Source organism: Brassica napus, chromosome C4 (genome assembly GCF_020379485.1).
Source record: "Brassica napus cultivar Da-Ae chromosome C4, Da-Ae, whole genome shotgun sequence".
Taxonomy (NCBI): Eukaryota; Viridiplantae; Streptophyta; class Magnoliopsida; order Brassicales; family Brassicaceae; genus Brassica; species Brassica napus.
The window spans coordinates 46,835,145-46,855,284 of NC_063447.1; the positions used below are offsets into that span (position 1 = coordinate 46,835,145).

At 38.7% G+C, this 20,140-nt stretch overlaps 2 protein-coding genes, 1 long non-coding RNA gene and 1 pseudogene across 3 annotated transcripts; 2 read left to right on the plus strand and 2 right to left on the minus strand.

Moving 5' to 3' along the window:
* Positions 1 to 252: 252 nt before the first annotated feature.
* On the plus strand, positions 253 to 4,449 carry LOC111205352. Its single transcript, XR_002657886.2, has 2 exons — positions 253 to 3,789; positions 4,116 to 4,449. It is a non-coding gene; the product is annotated as an uncharacterized LOC111205352 (long non-coding RNA).
* On the minus strand, positions 4,350 to 5,346 carry LOC106368961 (putative F-box protein At4g05475). Its single transcript, XM_013809047.3, has 2 exons — positions 4,934 to 5,346; positions 4,350 to 4,844 (listed from the first exon to the last, which is right to left on the minus strand). Exons 1-2 carry the CDS (start codon positions 5,248 to 5,250, stop codon positions 4,460 to 4,462), a joined length of 702 nt encoding a protein of 233 aa, XP_013664501.1. The 5' UTR covers positions 5,251 to 5,346; the 3' UTR covers positions 4,350 to 4,459.
* Positions 5,347 to 14,430: 9,084 nt separating this feature from the next.
* On the plus strand, positions 14,431 to 16,018 carry LOC106368957 (leucine aminopeptidase 1). Its single transcript, XM_013809037.3, has 6 exons — positions 14,431 to 14,620; positions 14,692 to 14,841; positions 14,954 to 15,124; positions 15,204 to 15,435; positions 15,517 to 15,643; positions 15,719 to 16,018. Exons 1-6 carry the CDS (start codon positions 14,461 to 14,463, stop codon positions 15,788 to 15,790), a joined length of 912 nt encoding a protein of 303 aa, XP_013664491.2. The 5' UTR covers positions 14,431 to 14,460; the 3' UTR covers positions 15,791 to 16,018.
* Positions 16,019 to 16,640: 622 nt separating this feature from the next.
* LOC106363780 lies at positions 16,641 to 19,028 on the minus strand (annotated as a pseudogene).
* Between the last annotated feature and the right edge of the window lie 1,112 nt (positions 19,029 to 20,140).

Below are 20,140 nucleotides of genomic sequence, written 5' to 3' on the forward strand. Positions count from 1 at the left end.
TCCCGCTAAAGCGCAAAATCAGATTTTTCCGCCAAAACCGTAAAATTGAGTTTTCCCGCTAAAACCGCAAAATCAGATTTTCCCGCCAAAACCGGAAAACCAAGTTTTCCCGCCAAAACCGTAAAACCGAGTTTTTCCGCTAAAGCGCAAAATGAGATTTTCCTGCCAAAACCGTAAAATTGAGTTTTCCCGCTAAAACCGCATAATCAGATTTTTCCGCCAAAACCATAAAATTTAGTTTTCCCGCCAAAACTGTAAAATTTGAGTTTTCCCGCCAAAACCGTAAAATTTGAGTTTTCCCGCCAAAACCGTAAGACCGAGTTTTTCCGCCAAAACCGTAAAAATTGAGTTTTCTGCCAAAACTACAAAATCGTAATTTTTCCGCGTAAATCGTAAAACCAAAATTTTCACCAAAACTATACAATCACATTTTCCTAAAAAAAATAATTAATTAATTATATTAAGTTATATGGGTTAATAGGGTCCCCCACTAATTTTAAGTAGAACCTATTTAATAAACAGGTCTTAACAAAACTACCCGTTTAAAATCCATTAACCTAAATGGGTCTAAATGAACATTTTTTTTTTAAAACCCATTAAAAACCCGCGGAGAGAACCCGTTATAACATCCCTACTTATAGGTCTAGTCCTTAACGGTAGTGGGGTTTTCTATCTTAGGAATTAGACAAATATGCGTCTGGTTTAACTTGGTGTCTAGGTAATTATTTTCAAAGAAGTTCCGGACAAAAGAGAAGACACCTGTTTTGATTGCTTCCCAATGTTGATGGTAGAATGCAGCTGACATACCGTCTGGACGAGGCGTCTTGTCAGGATTCATAGCGAAGACTGCCTTCTTGACTTCCATCTCAGTGACAGATTCTGTTAAGCTTGCATTGATCTCCTCTGTTATGTTCGCGGAATACCTTCCATTAAAGAGGGAGATATTATACTTCCATTACTAGAGAAAAGATGAGCAAAATAATGTTCAATGTGTGAGAAGATATCCTTAGCGTTTTTGTAGTAATGTCACTTGAAAAGAATTTAATGGAAAATGTATTGTCAATATGTAAAGAAGCAATTCCTTACTTTTATGATGAGATTTGTCATCCTAATAAAATTCTAACGGTAATTGCATTTATCTCCATTTCTCTGCTTCTCATATATTCCAAAAGTAAGGCAAATAACGGCGACGATCAGTGTGAACTTCTACGACGTCCGTCATATATTTTCTTGCTCAACCGTCCTCACCTCCGTTCTTCTCACAAGTATGGTATTATCACCAACGAGATGTCCTCACCTACGACCACCTTACCGTTTCTTGCTCAACCTTCACGTTTCATGTTTCTTGTCTAGAAAAAGACACACAATCTGTAAAACTGTAACTCTTTGTCATGTTTACATACAATCTGTAACTCATGCATCTCCACGGTCTTGTATAATGGACGTATTCACATTCGTTCAAGCTTTTTTTTTCTTAAGTAATGAAAAAAAGTGACAAAACTCAAATAACACATATATTTCTCATCTTATAAGTGCTAGTATAACGAATATACCGATATTTTGATTTGTACTCCCACCTAAAAACAAAACAAGTGAATAACAGAAATATCTTTTGTAGATGTTTTCAGAAAATCCGTACAAATTAGTACTTATCAAAAGTTCAAATTGTTGTTGACAATAATCAAATAATATATCACAAAATCTCAACAAATAAGTGTGTATCCTTTTAGAAAAAAATCTCTTTATAGATTGCTACACCTATATATAGCACTGATCATATCACTTCTCAAAGCAAGAAAATCCCACCTAGAAGAACAAACAATTTCCAAGTACCTGAAGGTAAACTCTTTATAATTTATTTATAAATCACATGTTAAACAATTAGTAATGTTTATTATTTAAAATTTTAGGTAAATTCTATCTAGTTGATTGTGGATTTGCAAGCAGAGTCAATTTTTGGCTCCTTTTCGAGGTAATCGATACCATCTACAAGAATTTACTGGGCAAGGATGTGATCCTAACACTGAATCTGAGTTATTCAATCTTCATCATGCTAGTTTGAGAAATGTGATCGAGAGGATATTTGGAATGTTTAAATCAAGATTTGCGATTTTAAATCAGCACCTCCTTTTTCCTATAAAAAACAAGCTGGATTGGTATTGGCATGTGCAGCGTTGCATAACTTTCTGTGGAAAGAATGCCGATCAGATGTAGGTGAATTTTCTGCTGAAGAAAATGTCCAACAGAATGCAACAAATGGCAATCAAGTTATTCGAAACGAACCTTTGGGAACACAAGAACAAGATAGAGAAAATGCAAATGCTTGGAGAACAACTATGGCAAAAGATATGTGGAGAGATGTCATGGATTTAGATGATCCATAGATCTTATTGATTAGTATTATGCATTTTAATAAAATTGCTACAGTCAGTGAACTTTTGTAGTAGTAGTAACGCTTATTTTTTTACTCTCAGTTTTATCACTAATAAAATAATGTTTGTTACCTTTTCTATAAGAAAGATTCAAAAATTTCATTGATTTTGGAGAAATTGATATTCTATCAAAATTGCGTGCATTCTTTAAAAATCCATAAAAAAAAGTAAACATGGGAATTATGTAAATGCATTAAAATCTCATCAAGTCTTATAAACTATGGCAAAAATTACTATTTATGAATTCTTTCAAATTCTATTAAATTCTTTGATTGAATACCACCTCCTTAATCTCTTGGTTTTATCTTTGCTCCCCATCCATTCTCTTGTCTCCCTTTCGATATGCCTCAGAAACTGGGCTAGGGTTTCGTTCGTACGGCATCAGCTCCGCTCGCGAGGGGTTCGTTTCCGGTGATGTTTCCTCTTCCTCTGGTCACTGGGTGAGTTTGCGGCAGCGGTTTATGGTGGGTGTAGTCGGTTTTTAGAGTTCAAGGAGTGGATCTGTGATTTTCGCTTTTCAGATCTGTCTCTTGGTTCTCGTCGCTCCTTGCGGGAGAGATTTGAGCGGCTCTGTCAAGATCCTGTCTTGGTGGTGTTGTTTGGCAGCGGCGGTTGTTTTTTAGGTTCTCTTCGGTGTCGTGGAGGTCCAATGTCTTCCCAATGCTGTCGAGTGAGCTCCGGAGGTTTCCACTTCCTCGGAGGCGAGTCTTGGATCGAGTTACGCCGGTGAAGATGGTGACTCGGTCAGTCGGTCCTGTTTCTGACTTGTGAGATTACGGCGGTGTTCTTGAAAGGTGTCGTCTATGGCTCCTCGATGTTTGCTCGACGTCTCTCATCACTACAAATCTGTTCTACTTGGTCATGTTCTGGTACCTTCGGTTTACTGCGACGGCCCTCTTTATCGAAGTTGTTCTCAGTGTTCCCTTGTTCTGTCCCTGTTTGACACCGGAGACTACTTACGATTCACAGAAGACTATTTTTCGGTTCTCGATTAACAGCAAATGTCTTTGCGATTTGTGTCATAATCGCTTGGTGTCATCATTTGGCTTGTCTCACTTCCCAGTACCATGGGTGATCCTTGATCATCTGTGGTAGTGTAGATTAGCTATTCTGTGCAGGTTTGAGAGCTATTCCAGGCTGTGTGTAATGGCGAGTTCAAGCTCGAACTTTGGTTCTATTGGCGTTCCCGGAGAGTGGTATAGCAGGTGCTCCGACAGCTCTCCTTAGGTATGGCTGTCCTTGTTCTTTCTCTCCCTTGTATGTCTTGCGCTTCATCGACAAAGAAGAATGTAAACCTGGCAAGATCACTGATTACCAGCTACTTCTGGCGACGTCTCGGGACTTCGGCATCCGAGAGGTAAAATCCACTTCCTCGGGGTTACGTCAAGAGAAGAGAACGGTTCGCGGTAGTTTAGTGATTACTAAGCTATTTAGCAGAATGCGTCGGTTAAGTGGTGGTGCGAAACTAGATTAGCAAACGTATTGATCTAGACCATTTTGTTCGAGTCCGGTTTGTATTTCGACTTTGAAGCCTTTTCGGGTTGAATAGTATAAATATATATATATTAAAAAAAAAAGTCGACAACAAATCTGAAGTATAGCACATCTCTTCTAGACAATTAAACGATGAAACCATCACATAGTAGCTCTAATTTTTGCATTGTGTTTGAAATCAATGTGTAGGTGGCGCAATGGAGGTTGGACAGACAGGGAAACCGAGCAAGTGTATCCATACAGAGTGGACCTTTCACTCAACGCACCCTGACTGTTGGTAGTTAATAGGTGGAACTAAAGGAGTTTGTTGGACCAAAGAGATTCTCTAAGCGCCAAAGAGTTTCGTTTTGCATTATGTCCAAAGGAAATGTAAAACTTTGATCTATTCAACAAGTTGAGATTTTTCTAAAGCATTCTTATAGATAAACAAACACAAATCATGTATTATTTTGTAAGAATGTAACCTCATCAACAAAATACAAATGTATAATCAACAAAACCCTTGAACCACTCTTTTACATAACTTCTGGAAATCATTGGGGGGCAAGGTTGATGTAGCCACAATCGCGTAAATCAAGGGATTTGAGGTGAGGACAATTCTCAACAATGGCGTTTAAGCCGGTGTTTGTTAACCTGTTCCCAATAAGCTGGAGGTGGTGAAGACCGGTCATTGTTTTAGCAATTGCCAAAGCATCATCATCAGACTCGTCCTCCAAGTAGTAGTAACCCACATTGTTTAGCTTCAGAGTCTTGAGAAGCGGGCAGGAAAGACCTATAGATTCCAAATCCAATTCCATAAAATAGAAGTGCGAAAGTTCAAGGTGTTCAAGCAATTTGAGCTTCATGACTGCTTCCAAAAGTCCCACATCCGTTATGTGATTGCACTCAGTAAGTACAAGGTGTTTCAGGTTACTTGACCTGTATCCATCCAAAGTCATATAAAAACACAAACTATTAGTTGCAACCAACACTAGAATCAAGAATCAGAGTTTTAGGGTTCAGTTCACCTGTCGGCTATGTAGGCGAGGAGAGAATCGGTGCCGAAGTACTCAATGTTGACCTCAAACAAGCCTCCCTGGCTTAGATCAACGGCGCGACGGCACATGGCCTCCGCGGCATGATAATAATCCATGGCTTCTTTGTATTCTCCCATGTCTCGCATCTCGATTTTCCGCCACATCAGGGGGTCTTGACAGACGCGTCGCCACGATCTGCACACGTTCCGAGCGTTTCCTAGTCTATCAGGCACGCTAAGACGGAGCAGAATCGAATAGATCAGCTCCGGTGGAAGCTCCGCCCAGTTTATAAGTTTTGCGTCTCTCATCTCACCGGAGACAAGAGGACGACTCAGTTTCTGAAGGTAAAGTAAAGATTGCGACTCTTTGAGTCCCTCTCTAATTTATAATTTAAGTTCCTAATGATAAACTAAATTTACGAAACAAACCCAATATATAGAGTGAATATTGGGCCTAGGCCCATGACTATTTAACGTAGTTAGAAAAAAGGAAATAGAAGAAGATAGAAAAAGGAAACCTTGTAATTTAATCGTAACCGTTGAAATGTCGGACTTTATTCTCAGACGCCCTTACTGAAAAAAAAGTATTTTCCATATCCCCTCTCTGTTCTCAATACCCTTTTGTATTTGCAAACCCTATACTAACCTTTCATTTATTTATTATATATCATCCACTTCATAACATTTATATCTTGAATTAAATAAATCAACCACCATCATGGCCCACAAATAACCTTAACCAATGAAACTGAAGATGACCCCACATGTTTTCACTCTCCCACTGCTCCTCGTACGTACAGTCTTCTTCTTTATTCTCCATAGACGATTTTGAAGCTTCTAAAACAGGTATTTAAAGTCCGTTTGATGAATTTTTTTAAGAAATATCATTTAAATATAGCATAAATCAAGGATAATGTTTAAAATATAAGATTTCATGAAAAAAATGAGATTTTAAGGACGATTTTGAATACTGTGTTAGTTGATTTTATGTATGTTTTATGTACTTTTCTGATTAAATGTTTAAAAAAATATCATTTAAATGTAGTGTATATGATAGGTAATGTTAAAAAATGTACTCATGAAACTATGTTTATGAGTTTTGGATGGAGATATATATATATATATATATATATTTAAGTCTGTTTTTGATGATTTTTATTTGTTTAATTCTTTTTAATCTCATTAAGATAGAGTAAATATCCGAACAAATTCGTCTTTAATAGTTTATTAGTTAGTGGAAGGACAATTTCTGGGTATTACAAAGATAACTAGTTTTACTACGAAAAAATGGTTTTACTGGTATTACTGATATTACTATGTTTACAAGTTCTACTAGTATTACGAGTATTACTATGTTTGTAGATTTGAAAGAACTAGTATTAGCGAGAGAAGACTGTAGGGTGTGAGAATGAAATCTTTGCCTTAATATTGATAATTTTTATGATAATTCCATTTTATTTCAGGAAAAATGCAAAATCCGTATTGCACAATCATTTGTTTTGATTACGGGGATATTATCCGCATTGCACAATCATTTGTTTTGATTACGGGGATGTTATATGAAGGATGGGGCTGAAATAAAATGGATATCGGGAGATGGTGAAGGAGAAGATGAAATTCACACGATTGTGTTGAAAAAATCAGTGGAGGAGGTGACATACACTTGTTTGGTTGAGCGTATTTTCAGAAAGATCAAGGTAGATGAATCTAAGATGGAAGCGAGGATTAGTTACTTCCCAATGGTGTTGAATTCGAACAAGCCATCATATATCTGGAATGATGAAGACGTGTTTGGATATTTACTGCAAGTAAATCATGAGCAGTGTAGAAGTGTTCTACATGTGGAGTTCAGCAATGATATATACAAAACGAATGAAGAAGTGCAACTTTCAGAAGATACTAATGAAACTGATGCCTATGCCGGTCTATCCGATAGAGAGGCTACTAATAGAGAGGCTACTGATAAAGAGGCTCTTGATACAGAGGGTGGTGAAGAATATGGTACTGCTGAATATGGTACTGAGAGAGATGGTAATGATGGTGTGCTCACATTCTACGAAGACGTTGAGATGCATAAGAATTTAACCGAAAGAGATGAGCATGTGTTTGGAGATACAGAAGTAAGACCATCAGTTGAAGTCACACCTGTTGTTTATAAGACTCGGGATGATGGTATGGATTTGGTTTTAAACCAAGAATTTAGATCTAAGGAGGAAGCACAAGTTCATATTCAGACGGCTTCTCATCAGAAATGCTTTGAGTATGACATAATTAAGTTGGACAGAGTGAGGTATGTGATAAAATAACGAGGAGCAAAAGACGGCTGCAAGTGGTTTGTGCGAGTTGCAAAGCTAGTGAACTCAGATCGTTGGACGGTTAGAAGTTACATCAAGCAGCATACATGTTCTGTTGTTACGACAAGAACACTGTCTAATATAAGGAGAGTCACACCACAAATCGTTACGGCTATGTTGGCTCAAGATTATCTCGGTACTTTTGACACACCAGTTCCCAATACTCTGATCGATTTGGTTCATCGCAAGATTGGTGTGCAGGTATCATACCCAACAGCATGGAGAGGAAGAAGACAAGCTGCTAATGAAGTGCGAGGAAGTCCAGAAGAGAGCTTTTCTTTATTACACAGTTACATGTACATGCTCGAAAAGACGAATCCTGACACTGTATCTCGTATGGTAGTGGATGAGGCCAACAAATTTAAGTATCTGTTTTTTACCTTGGGAGCTAGCATAGAAGGGTTCAGCGCGATGAGTAAAGTCCTCATTGTGGATGCAACACACCTCAAGAATGTTTATGGTGGAGTTCTACTTGTTGCGGCTGCTCAGGATCCTGATCATCACACCTACCCAATTGCTTTCGGTGTCGCAGATGGTGAAAAAAATGATAGCTGTATGTGGTTTATGGAATAGTTGAAATCAGTGATAGGAGATGTCACGGGATTGGTATTTCTTTCAAATAGAAACAAAAGCTTGATCAATGCAGTAGGTGCAGTGTTCCCTCAGGCCGCTCATGGGTATTGTATATGGCATTTGTCTCAAAATGTTAAAGACCACGTCCGTAACCACAGAGACACTTGTGCATTTAAGTTTATGGAGTGTGCACACGCTTATACAGTGGCTGAGTTCTTGAACCTTTATGATGCTTTTCGCAGAAGGTATCCTTCTGCAGCAGAGTATCTTGACAAAAATGTTGAAGAGAGGAAATGAGCTAGATGTTACTTTGAAGGAGATGGGTACAATGTTGACACCACCAATTCAGTGGAATCTTTTAATGGTGTAGTTAAGGAAGCAAGAAAGTTCACCTTGCTACCAATGTTTGATGTCATCATTGCAAAAATGGCTGAATGGTTTAACAAACATAGGAAAGAGGCAGCTGAGATACCACCTACACTAAAGCTTGTGCCTATTGTGGAAACGGAAATGTCCAAAAGATGTGTTGATGGAGGGTTTCTTGAGGTTGATGAGTTAAACAGTTTCCATCTTGAGTACAGTGTGAAAGGTAGTGATGTGAAGGTTATACCGTTGATATGGCTATGTTGACTTGCAGGTGTGAGCAATTTGATAAAGACAAATACCCATGTGTTCATGCTGTAGCTGCTGCCACATTCATGACTGATAAAACGGGAAGGGAACTCCATTTATCTGAGTATTGTCGTAAGTATTATTGGGTTGAGCTATGGGCTTTGGCTTATCACAGGACAATATATCTTGTTCCTCATATGTCTGATTGGGTTATACCAGAAGAAGTTAGAGCACTGAAAGTACTTCCTCCGGATTATGATGTCAAGAAAGGAAGACTACAACAAACAAGGTTTCCATCAGCAGGAGAATCTCGTGGAAGAGGAAAAAGAGGCAAAGGGAGTGGCAGAGGGAGAGCCAGAGGCACGGGCAGAGCCAGAGGAGAAGGTATGGCAGCATATTTTGAATGTGGAAGTGCTTCGGGTTCAGGTGTTTGATTGTGTTATTTAGACTACTAGGATTACTGATATAACTATGTGTTATTTAGACTACTAGAATTACTGGTTTTAGTATGTGTTATTTGGATTACTAGGATTACTGATATAACTATGTGTTATTTGGACTACTAGAATTACTGGTTTTATTATGTGTTATTCGGACTACTATGGTTACTAGTATTACTAAATGTTATTTGGACTACGTATGTATTAGTATCAATATTTATTTTTAGTATATAAAACCAATATATTTTCATGATTATTATTAATATCGTAGACTAGTTACTTAGTAAATATATATTAAGACTATTTTAATGATTATTTCAACAGTTTAAGAAAAACCTTTTCAGTTTTCCAAAAACCTCTCTTAACTTTTATTGTTAGTGTGTGAATGGTTAGGCCATAGTAAGGAAAATCTAAAAAAATAAGTATTCCTGGCAAATATTTGATGAAAATTTCTCGTTTAATGATAAGCATAGTGCAAAAGCATCGGTTTTACTACTAAAAAGCACATTTTCTCATGGTTTTACTAGATAAACGTAAAATTTCTCAAAAATAACGATGTGTAAGGTAGTATTACTAAGTCCTTGAAGATTACCAAGAATTACTAAGTGTAATCAAAATATAATATCAAAATATATGACAGCTGCACGTTTTATATGTGCACTTTTTATCCATGCACGTTTTACATGTGGCTTGCATTTTACATGTAAATAGTTTTTAATTATTTAGTCAATTGGAGTATTTTTCCAAAAATTTTGAAGTATTTTTCCAAATTTTTGAGCAGAATTTCCCCTGTAATTTCGAGTTACCACACCTATTTTCCAAAAACATACCACAACCAGAAACATAACATAAAATCCAAAAGCAGAAACATAACATCCTAACAAGTTCAAGAAAAGCATTTTAGGCAGAAACATAACATCCTAACTTGAATAATACATACATAACATAAACATTTTAGGCCTTCGTTTTAAGCTTCTTCTTTGGCACTTCTAGCTCATCAGTCTTTCCCTCAGTGAAAGGAGACTGCACCCACCATGATGGTTCACCTTTTCTCTTCTCCGGCAGCGGCGTATATGGCATCAATGTAGCAGCAGTCTTCTTCGGCCTGCCTCTCTTCTTAGGTGCACCATCAACTTTCTTTTTCTCAGCTTTAGCTTTATTTTTTGCAGGTGTGGCTGCTTCCTTGGTCGGACTTTCCTCCTCACTGCCTTTGTAAACGACCATGTACCAGCTTTGCTTTTCTTCTTCAGTGTATATCACATGCGTGGCTTCTTCTTCGGTGGTTTTTTCCACCTTTTCCACTGTTTTTTCAGGTTCTGCTACCAATTCCTCAGCATTTTCTTGTGTCTTTTCTACTTCTTCCTCAGCGGGACTCTCCACAGGATTCTCATCACTTTTTTCAGTATTTTCTTGTGGCTTTTCTACTTCTTCCTTATCGGGACTCTCCAGAATTTCTTCCTCCTCCTCAATTTCCCTCCACAATTTTTCAGCTTGCACTGCACATCTCTCCTTCAACCTTGCGAGTTCCTCTTCCTCACTGGGTCTAGCAAACTGGAAAAATTTCTCTGGTGATGAATGAACTAGTTTCCTTGCGGCTGCTGCCTTAGTCCTACCACGTAGTGGTGTAGGAGTTTCCTTGGGTTCTTTCTCACCTTCTTTCTCACTATCTTGGACCCGCTTCTCTTGCTCTTCCTCAGCCTTTTTCTCACCATCTTCACGCGGCTGCTGCTTCTCTTGGACCTCTTTCCCTTGCTCTTCCTCAGCCTTTTGCTCTTCCTCAGCCTCTTGCTCAGTCTCTTGCTCAGCTTCTTCTTTTTTATCTGTCGTGCTCTCTTCATTTTCTTCCTCACCAGTGTCTTTATCCTTTCCTTTAGCTCTATCATAATCTTCCTCAGCAGCCATTTTATCCAACCCTTCAGGTTTACCACAATCCATATTATCCCACTGTCCAAAATCCATATCTTCACCATAATTGTTCTCCTCAGCCTCATTTTCCTTGCTCTCAATAGAAGTTAACCTAACTTCTATTTTCTTAGCCCTCTTTCTCAACAGTCGCTGGTTCCTTTCAAGTTCACTCATCCTCCAGTCCATAACTTCCAACTTTGTCTCCACCGATGACAAAAGACCAGAAAATCCTTTATCCATAAACGCCAAATCCTCTCTTCCAGACCATTTAAACTCGACTCCAAACCAGAATTAGAAGATGAACCTCCTACAAACGTCACCTTTTCTTTGTCTTTCTGCTTTGTAAACACTCGTGCACCAGTATCTTGCTCATAAAGTTCTTTCCACCAAATTTTCTTCTCCTTCACAACTAACCAGTAGTTCCATGTATCACTTGCGCTACCCTCGGGATTATACTCTGGCTCCTCATCAATGATGCAAGCCAACAAAGTTTCCTCACCCAGAGTTGGAACCAGCACACTGTTAATAACCTGAAATAAAAAACAATCAGTAAGATCAGTTTATATTCTTCTAGTTTCTACTAAAAAGTATATATACATATACCTTTGTTTTTCCAAAAGCAGCATATATATCTTCTAAAGGATAACCCTTCATGCTACTCTTGGTAAACCGGCTCTTGCACATCCTAGGACAATCTTCACAGGGACTGTCTGCAGAGAGTCTAAATCTTTTTCCCAGCTTAGGAATACACTCAAAAGCCAAAACCTACCCAAATATTGTCACATTATCAGATCTCCGGTTATAAAACAACTAATATTTTACTAAATTGTATGCTTTACCTGTAACAGAATTACAAATCCAGGAAAGCCGCATGCCGGGTGCACTTCACCCTTCAAAAGCTCCATCATATGCTTGATGTTCTTTACTGCATCCTCAAATGTTAGACGACCCCAAGGAAATGTTTTGCAAGCTTCCAAATCTTCCACAACCCTTAAGATGAACGGGTCTACTGGTCCGGTATCCTTTGCATGTCCTCTGATAACCCGACCAAGGAAGAACAAAACAGCCATCTTCAATCTATCATTACATGCCGTCTTCATAGACAACAACTTCTGCTCCACATCTGTTATGGTGATCTTCTTTAGTCCACCAAAGTAATAATCCACAAACTTAGTACCCCCGAGCTTCAAATATTTCCTCGGATACTCATGGCAGTCTAAGCCAGAGATGAGGGCATGCTCCCTCATAGAATAGCGGATGGTCACACCATTCACGCCAAACCATGCAACATCTCCTTCTTCTTCAGTACGAATGGTGCGCATCAGTAACATCCACATTGCTTGGAGCTTCAAGTATTTTTCAGAAGGCATGTGGAAAAAATGACGAAACTGAGGATGGCTTGTGAACCATTTAACCTCCTCCTTCAGCTTCTTAATCACGTCGACTGTGTCCTTCACAGAGCACTTGGTCTGAATCTTGCAAGTCTTCGTAAACTCAGTTCTCTTGAAATAAAATTCAAGGGGCTGCGGTGGTTGCCTTGCCTGCAACCATTATATATATATGTATTAGTCATTCATTACTACTAAAACTATTATACTTTCTCACAAACAATGATTAGTGTAAATTGCAAAAAAATTACCTTAGATGATACAGCAGACATGTCTTCACTTTTAGAATCAAGTGAGAGCGAAACTGCAGTCTTTTCTCTCACTCGAGTACTCTCTTCATGGACTACATCTTCTCCAACCGGCTCATTCCCATCTGAGACCGCCTTTCTAGCTCTAGTTCTAGTGGAGACTCCACTGGATATACTTGATGGATTCTTTCTTTTCCGACCTTTAATTTCCTGTACAAGATGTTAATCAGAACAACTCAATTACTTTATATGCAATAGCAACATCAATAAAATTTCACCATGATTTTTTTTTCTCCTTTTCTAGTAAAACCAAAAGAATATTATACCTCAGAGGGTTGACACAGATCAGGAGAGAGATCATCACTATTGTTCCCGTCAGATTGCTCTTCCACATGCTCTTCTACAATAGGAGCAACGTTTTCTCGGGCTCTTATGGAGTTTTCACTTTTCTTCTGAGTCGGTTTTTTTCTTCCATGCTTGCCTGCCATTATCTCCTCCTTCCTCTGAACATCCAAAAATAAAATAACACAAACAACGCACATTCATGCACAATCCAGAATAATTACTTTATGTAATCTCAAAACCATTCATTCAATCAAATTTATCTCCAATTTCCCCTAATTTTTATCTGACATAAATATCAAACAAAACGAAATCAAGGTTAAGAAATTACTTACAAAGATGAAGAATGTCGATTTGAGAGTCTTGATTAAAACAGAGGAAGAAGAAGAAAGGAGAAGAAACGACGAGTTTCGATTTAGGGTTTTTGTTGGAGAGAAAACAAGAAGGAGTCTCTTTGTCGTCGTTTCTGGGAATCAAAAGGAAAGGGGGGAGAACACGAAAAAAAGAGAGAGAAGAGAGAAGAAACTGAAACGCATCGTTTAAGTTTATGAACTGGGTTATACCCGTATGTGTTTGGGTGGGTCGGGTTTGGGTGGTTGGATTATGTAATTATCTGATTTAGTTAGGGTTATAGATGTATTTAACACGTTTTTGTATTTAAAAAAAATAGAAAACAAATTATATTTTAATGATGGGAGAAGTCAGAGCTTTTCAAAGGTCCCAGGAGCGTCTGAGAATAAACTCCTGAAATCTCCCTCAGCTATAAATAAAGATTCTCTCTCTATCTTCTGATTTCCATTAGGGTTAAGGATGGCTCACAGATCAGCAACGGGGTCGTATTCGTTCTTCATGGAGCTGTATGAGAATGTTAATGATCACTCGTTGGATGCAATCATCTCGTGGACAAACAACAGCAACAACAGTTTCATCGTTTGGGATGTCCCCCGGTTTTGCACAAGGATTCTGCCCAAATCTGTAGAGTTTGGCAAGAATTTCTCAGAGTTTGTGTCGGAGCTTCGCCATCATGGTTTTCTGAGAATCGGTTGGTTCGAGTTTGGCATAAAAACTTCGTGAGAAGTCGACCTTGGCTTTTGAAGAGGATGGTGCCGAGCAAAGCTTGGAACGACAAGTTTGGTGCTAAACTCAAAGCGAAGAGAGATAAAGCCAAAGCAAAGAAAGCTAGAGCCAAAGTTGTTCGTCTCCTGGAGAATTTACAAATCTGATTATTTTTTATGTGTAATGAAACTTGGCAATTTCCGAAACAGTATTAGTTCTGTTCTATTTTCGAATTCAGTAGATGTTTGTATGATGATAGATCTCTGTCTTATCTTGTCTCCAAATCTTTGATTCTTTGCCTTACGGTTGTTTTGTGTGCCTTGTGAATCACAAACCATAATAGCATACGCAAGACCGCCCTTGTCCCTCTCCTTTCAGCGCATTGGGTTAGTATCTATCTATGATAATAAAGTAGGGTATTCTCCCTTCTGCTACTGCCACGTGGTGAGTCGTCACCACGGAGAGTGGGGCTTCTCGCGACACGTGTCAGCCCACTAAAGCACTCTCGAATTTTTCTTTTGGCCGGGTTTAATCATTCTTTGCTTTGAACTGGGCTTTATTGATTTAAGCCCAAATTTATGCAGACCCTTTAGAAACCCTAATGGGATTAGGGTTCCTTACTCTCGTCGGTGTGACGGAGAAAGATTCGACGAGAGACGCAACCTCAAAGTTTGAGAACCCGATCTTGAACAAGCTCGATGCTCACGTGAGTGGACTCTTGGATTTGGTCTCGTCGGAAGAGGATTTCGCCGGTAAACCGGGTCAGTCAACGGTTCTTAGACTTCCCATTTAGGGTAGAAACAGATCGATTTGATCAATTTGATCGGTATAGGAAAGTCCGCTTCATCCCCGGCGGCTTTTCAGGATCTTGGTGAAGCTGTTGCTACAATTGCAAAGGCTTCACAATCTAGCAGCGTTGCTGTTGCTCTCTCCTCTCATGATAATGAATCCAAGCTTAGCTCTGTATCAGCTTTAGAGTTAGGTAAATTTTGAGTCTTTGGAAACTCATTTGATGCAAATTTGAGTCTGATTTGTGGGGTTTATTGTTTGCTTGTGGTGTGAATAGGCGTATATAGTGCTTGGATTGTTTGAAGATTGTAGGTACAAATCTGAGTCAAAGAAACCATCTTTGAGCTCTGTTGATATCGTTGGATTTGGAACCGGACCTGAGCTAGAGAACAAGCTCAAGTATGCTGAAGATGTATCTTACGGCGTCATTTTCGGGAGAGAGCTCATTAACTCTCCTGCCAATGTGCTCACTCCCGGTATGGATCTGTGGATATCAATTGCTTTGTTTATGTAGTGAGGTTGTCCTGATCTGCTATGGGTTTTGTGTTGTTTCAGCTGTGATTTCTGATGAAGCATCAAAAGTGGCTTCTACATTCAGTGATGTGTTCTCTGCAAACATCTTGAACGAGGAGCAGTGCAGAGAGTTGAAGATGGGTTCTTATCTCGCTGTTGCTTCTGCTTCGGCTAAGGCTAATCCTCCCTTCTTCATCCACCTTGTGTATAGACCTCCGAGTGGCTCTGTTAGAACCAAACATGTACTTATTGGAAAAGGATTGACCTTTGACAGGTAATCACTTAGAGCATTCCACATCTGTTTTTATATTGGTGATGTTTTAGTGGTTGTTGATTGAGGGTCTTGTGTTCACAGTGATGGCTACAACATTAAGGCTGGACCTGGATCCTCTATTAATCTCATGAAATTTGACATGGGTGGTTCAGCTGCTATTCTTTGTGCTGCGAAAGCCATTGGTGAGATTAAGCATCCTGGTGTTGAGGTAAGCTTCTCCCATTCACATTCTTTTGAAGCTAGAGCTTTCTTAACAACTAACCAACTGGTGTTCCACAACCAGGCTCATTTCATCGTTGCAGTCTGTGAGAATATGATTAGTGGAACTGGAATGAGACATGGTGATGTCAAATGATTTATGTATTCAGGTTTGAGACTTTCGCTGTTTATCCTATGGTGATGCTAACTGTTGGTAATGGTATTTTCAGCTCAACAAAACAACAACACAGATGCTGAAAGTCGTCTAACTCTTGCTGATAACATGAATAATTAAATCTAATTTTGTTCATTAATTGAAACCTGTTTGTATTCCCAAAATCCTAAAATAAATCAATTTAATCCATATATATTTGAAATTTTATCAGTTAATAATCTCATTTTAAATAGATATAAACTATGTAACCAATATTTTCTTAATTAAAATATCCACTAAACCTATTTGTCAGACAAAGCTAAACACATATATTTAACGCCACAGAAATATCTATAGTAGTGGCTCATAACACCATAAAACTCAGGTAAAAATACACCACCAACTTCATATATTAAAGGCAATACTTCTCTTTGCCCAAAAAAAAAAAAAAGACAATACTTCTCATTCCACGATACAAAAGAACACCGTAGTTTTACTACAAAAAAAAAGAATACAATACATATAGATAAGAAACTGGAGATACAATATATATAAATTCTAATACTTTCCGAAATCCTATAGTCTATTAAATGAAAATTACAAAATCCAAATTATATGCTACGCTTAACTCTAAATTTTAGCAACTCCATGAAACTTTAAATTATAAGTTCACATAACGATGCTATTTTACACCATAAGAATTCTTTACCACAACTAAATAATGGTTCAGTTATTAATAAGTTTCAACATCGTATTTAAGACCTTAAAAACATTATTAATAAAAAGAACAGTCAATTCAACAAAAACCATTTACTCGACGTAAGTGGTCCTTAAAACAAACTGATACAAAAAGAAAAATTCCTCAACCTATATATGACATAGCTACGACCCCGTAACCCTAAATACAACAAACAATACTCACACAAGCACAAAATTGAATAACGAACCACTACTCTCTTATCATTTCTCACACCAAACAAGACATTCAAACACATTTCTGCGGAAAACAATCCAGATATTCATCCATAGACCCACTACACAACAATCCATCATTGATTTCCAACTCCCATGTATCACCAACCATCAAGGTAATATAACTGACTGAACAACTGAGGTCCTGGAATTCATGTTATCATACCATGACACTAACCACCTTGACTCCGCATTGCTTATTCATCACACTGCCCAATACGTGAGGAATGTATTCCCAACCAACATGAATTCTGATCTTCAAATAACCGTTACCATCACGGACAACAAACCATACGCATCTGCAAGAATAGATGTCGACCTTATCATCACCGATCTTGAAGGAACTAATAGGCTTCCAACTGTGGGAGAAGAAAGTGATACGTGCATTGTATGCTTCGGGAATTAAAACCATGGAAACAACATATGTTATCTTCCTTGCGGCCATAATTTCCATTTTCTATGCATTGATCAACGGTTTCGTAGAAATATAAGCTGTCCCGTATGTAGGGAAAGCAATCTATGATATCCCGATCACTTCAATTTAATATGAGGTTTCTTATGTATTAATTCCCGGTTTCATTGATTACTTTTTGGCTTTTGCTAATAATTTTGGAAACTAATTGTTTTTCAAAGTTCTAAAATCTATCCTTTCTCACAACAAAATGTATCATTTCTATACTACTACCACTAACCTCTATCAAATATCAAATAGATCAAACAAACGTTTTCCAACTTATTAATTAACAAAATATATGAACCCGGCGCGTAGCACCGGAATACCCCTAGTATGAATATAAAACACGACAGTTAACTAAGGAATTCACCGAGAGTTGATAGAAAATAAAACCATAATAAATACTAATGTCTAGACTTACACGAAACAGAAAAATAGTGGAAAAGTATGGCAGACACTAGAGCGGTGGTAATCAAAATACTTGAGATTCGCATTTTGATCCTTTTAAACTTTTCTATCAGCTAAGATCCCTTCACATTGTCCTGCACATCATCTTGCACATCGTATTGATAGTGAAATCCAGATAGGTACTCTGATGTTCTTGCAAGAGAAGAAGGACAAAGTGATACTAAATTTTCATCGAAATCAGATATAACCCAAATGTCTGAAGAGATGCAAGAGAGCTTGTTTGTCTTTGGATAATACTTGAACAACCTCTTCTTATTGTCACAGAAGAAAAAAATTCCTTCCTTTCAAACCGCCACGGGCCTAAACCACACGTTAAAAGGTTCAAGGTCGCGGAGGCGTAAATCTATGGTGTAAGTCATGCTCGATGTTTTTTCTTGTGCATCTATGGTCATAGCACTAAATTCCAAACAGGGATAGTATCAGGTGTGGCTATGGCTAGACTGTTTTGAAAGTTCACTAGTTGATCTAAGTCCGAGGATTCTGGCGATACTGGGACGTCACAGAACTTTTCGGTATGAAGGTCCAAAGCTAGTATGGTATCACCGTCCAGCATTTCTAACCAGTAGATGGATCCATTGACACACACGGACTTCCTTCTTGGATCCACAGGATAAGGAGGCGGATTCACTATCCGCCATTCCCCAATGCTCACATCAAGAATCTCACAATAAAGTTTAGGTTCAAAGAACATCCTCACTACTTTATAGTTTCCATTAACTTGGTCCTTACCAAATCCCATCGCCCAATATCCAGGGAAAATATTCCACCATGGGGCTGCAATTGTAGATCTTTCGGTGAAAGATATGTGATTTATAAGACATCAATGCATATATTTCGTTGAAAAAAAAAAGATTTACCTACAAAGAATATGCCATCAAAGCGCTTGGTCACTAGATCAATACCGGAAGGGAAACTGATGTATTCTCCGGTCGAAGGGTTCAAAACGTTGACGCAACCTGGTACGGGGAGGCAAACCAAACCTTCACAAGTAAGTGAGGGTCTTTTAGCGGCAAGTAAACAGACCACCTCTATCTCCCATGCGTCTAATTTGAATCGGTGGTCTCCTACAGCCAGGATTTTCGGGTTCTTCTTCTCAGCTTTCATTCGCCTCTCTGCGAAGCTCCTCGACTCCAGGATTGATCTCCAGTGTTTTGAGACGGTTTTGAATATGAGGATGGACTTCAGTGGAAGTCCAAGGAATATCTCTTCCAGTAAATCAATGGGGATAATTATGTTTATGGGATTTAGGGGTTTTCCTTTTCGTAGGACTAGGAATGTCAAACAGGTTGATCCGTCCCGTCCCGTCCCGTACCGCAGCGGGCTCGTCTTCGAGCGGGTCACGGCGGGTCAGGCCCGCGCGGGCTGCGGTCTTCAAAATGGCTGACTAAACCCGTACCACAAAACATGTAGGCCTTTGCAGATCGGCCCGCGGGACATAGAATTACAAACGGACATATGGCACCTGAACGCTTCAAGACATGATTCAAGACGCTTTATCAGTTTCATGACGCATTAGTAAGTGAGTTTAGTCGAGGATTGAACTGGATAAGGCAATACACTTGTTAGTTGAAGATTTTAGTTGGATCAAAACACTAGTTTATTTACTTTTGTTAGACTCCAAACATTTTGAAAATAAACAATACTTTAGTTGCTGAATCCAAATATTATAACTCATAAGTTCATAACAAATGCTTTAGTTTTCTGAATCCAAAATTAAATAAAACCAACACCAAATCAAAGATGCTAATCCCAAAAACAAATAAAAAGAAAACACCAATCACACTTCTTGTTCTTCATCTTTATTACCAACAAGCGATAAAAAGATGGACATATCTCTTCTTCACCATCAACTTCATCTTCTGCAAATAAGAATAATAGAATTCAGTTAAAGATATATTGAAACCTAAAACTCCAAAATGTATGATAATGTGAACAAATACATATAGACAAAACTATGAAGAGCCCATGGCGAGAACTAGATCTTCTTCTTCGGTGGAAAGTGAGTTTTCAAACTTCTTATGATGACTCGAAGAAGATCCACCGGTGAAGATCGAAGGCACTTGGGAGACCGGAAGCATCATCGACCCTGAAACCACCATCACCGGAGCTACATAACGTCGAATCGCCTTCTCTCTCTCTCTCTCAATGTCTTAGGCAAAAAAAAATGGGGACTTAGGGTTCAGCCCTTCAAAATCCCGCAGGTTAAGCCCATCCCGCTTTCGATCCATCCCGCTTTCGACCCGAACCCGTCCTGCGAGGCCCACAATTTTGCGGGCTTACTAAATGGAGGCCCAATCCCGCTCCGCAGGAAGCCTTTACGGGCCAGGCCCGCGATCCAGGTCCTTGATTGCCATCCCTACGTAGGACTCACAAACTTTTTTTTTTATGGACTTTTTAAAGGGTGGTCCCAGTGGGTCTTACCTTCCTTTTTTAAGAAACTCGTATTTCCCTCGTTTTTG

What these genes read in the sequence shown, in the direction of transcription:
- LOC106368961 (XM_013809047.3), bottom strand. Translation starts at nt 5,250, where the DNA reads ATGAGAGACGCAAAACTTATAAACTGGGCGGAGCTTCCACCGGAGCTG. An exon ending in CTCGCCTACATAGCCGACAG is followed by an intron (nt 4,845 to 4,933) that starts GTGAACTGAACC and finishes GGATGGATACAG; the next exon opens with GTCAAGTAACCTGAAACACC.
- LOC106368957 (XM_013809037.3), top strand. Translation starts at nt 14,461, where the DNA reads ATGGGATTAGGGTTCCTTACTCTCGTCGGTGTGACGGAGAAAGATTCG. An exon ending in AAAGGATTGACCTTTGACAG is followed by an intron (nt 15,436 to 15,516) that starts GTAATCACTTAG and finishes TTGTGTTCACAG; the next exon opens with TGATGGCTACAACATTAAGG. An exon ending in TTAAGCATCCTGGTGTTGAG is followed by an intron (nt 15,644 to 15,718) that starts GTAAGCTTCTCC and finishes TTCCACAACCAG; the next exon opens with GCTCATTTCATCGTTGCAGT.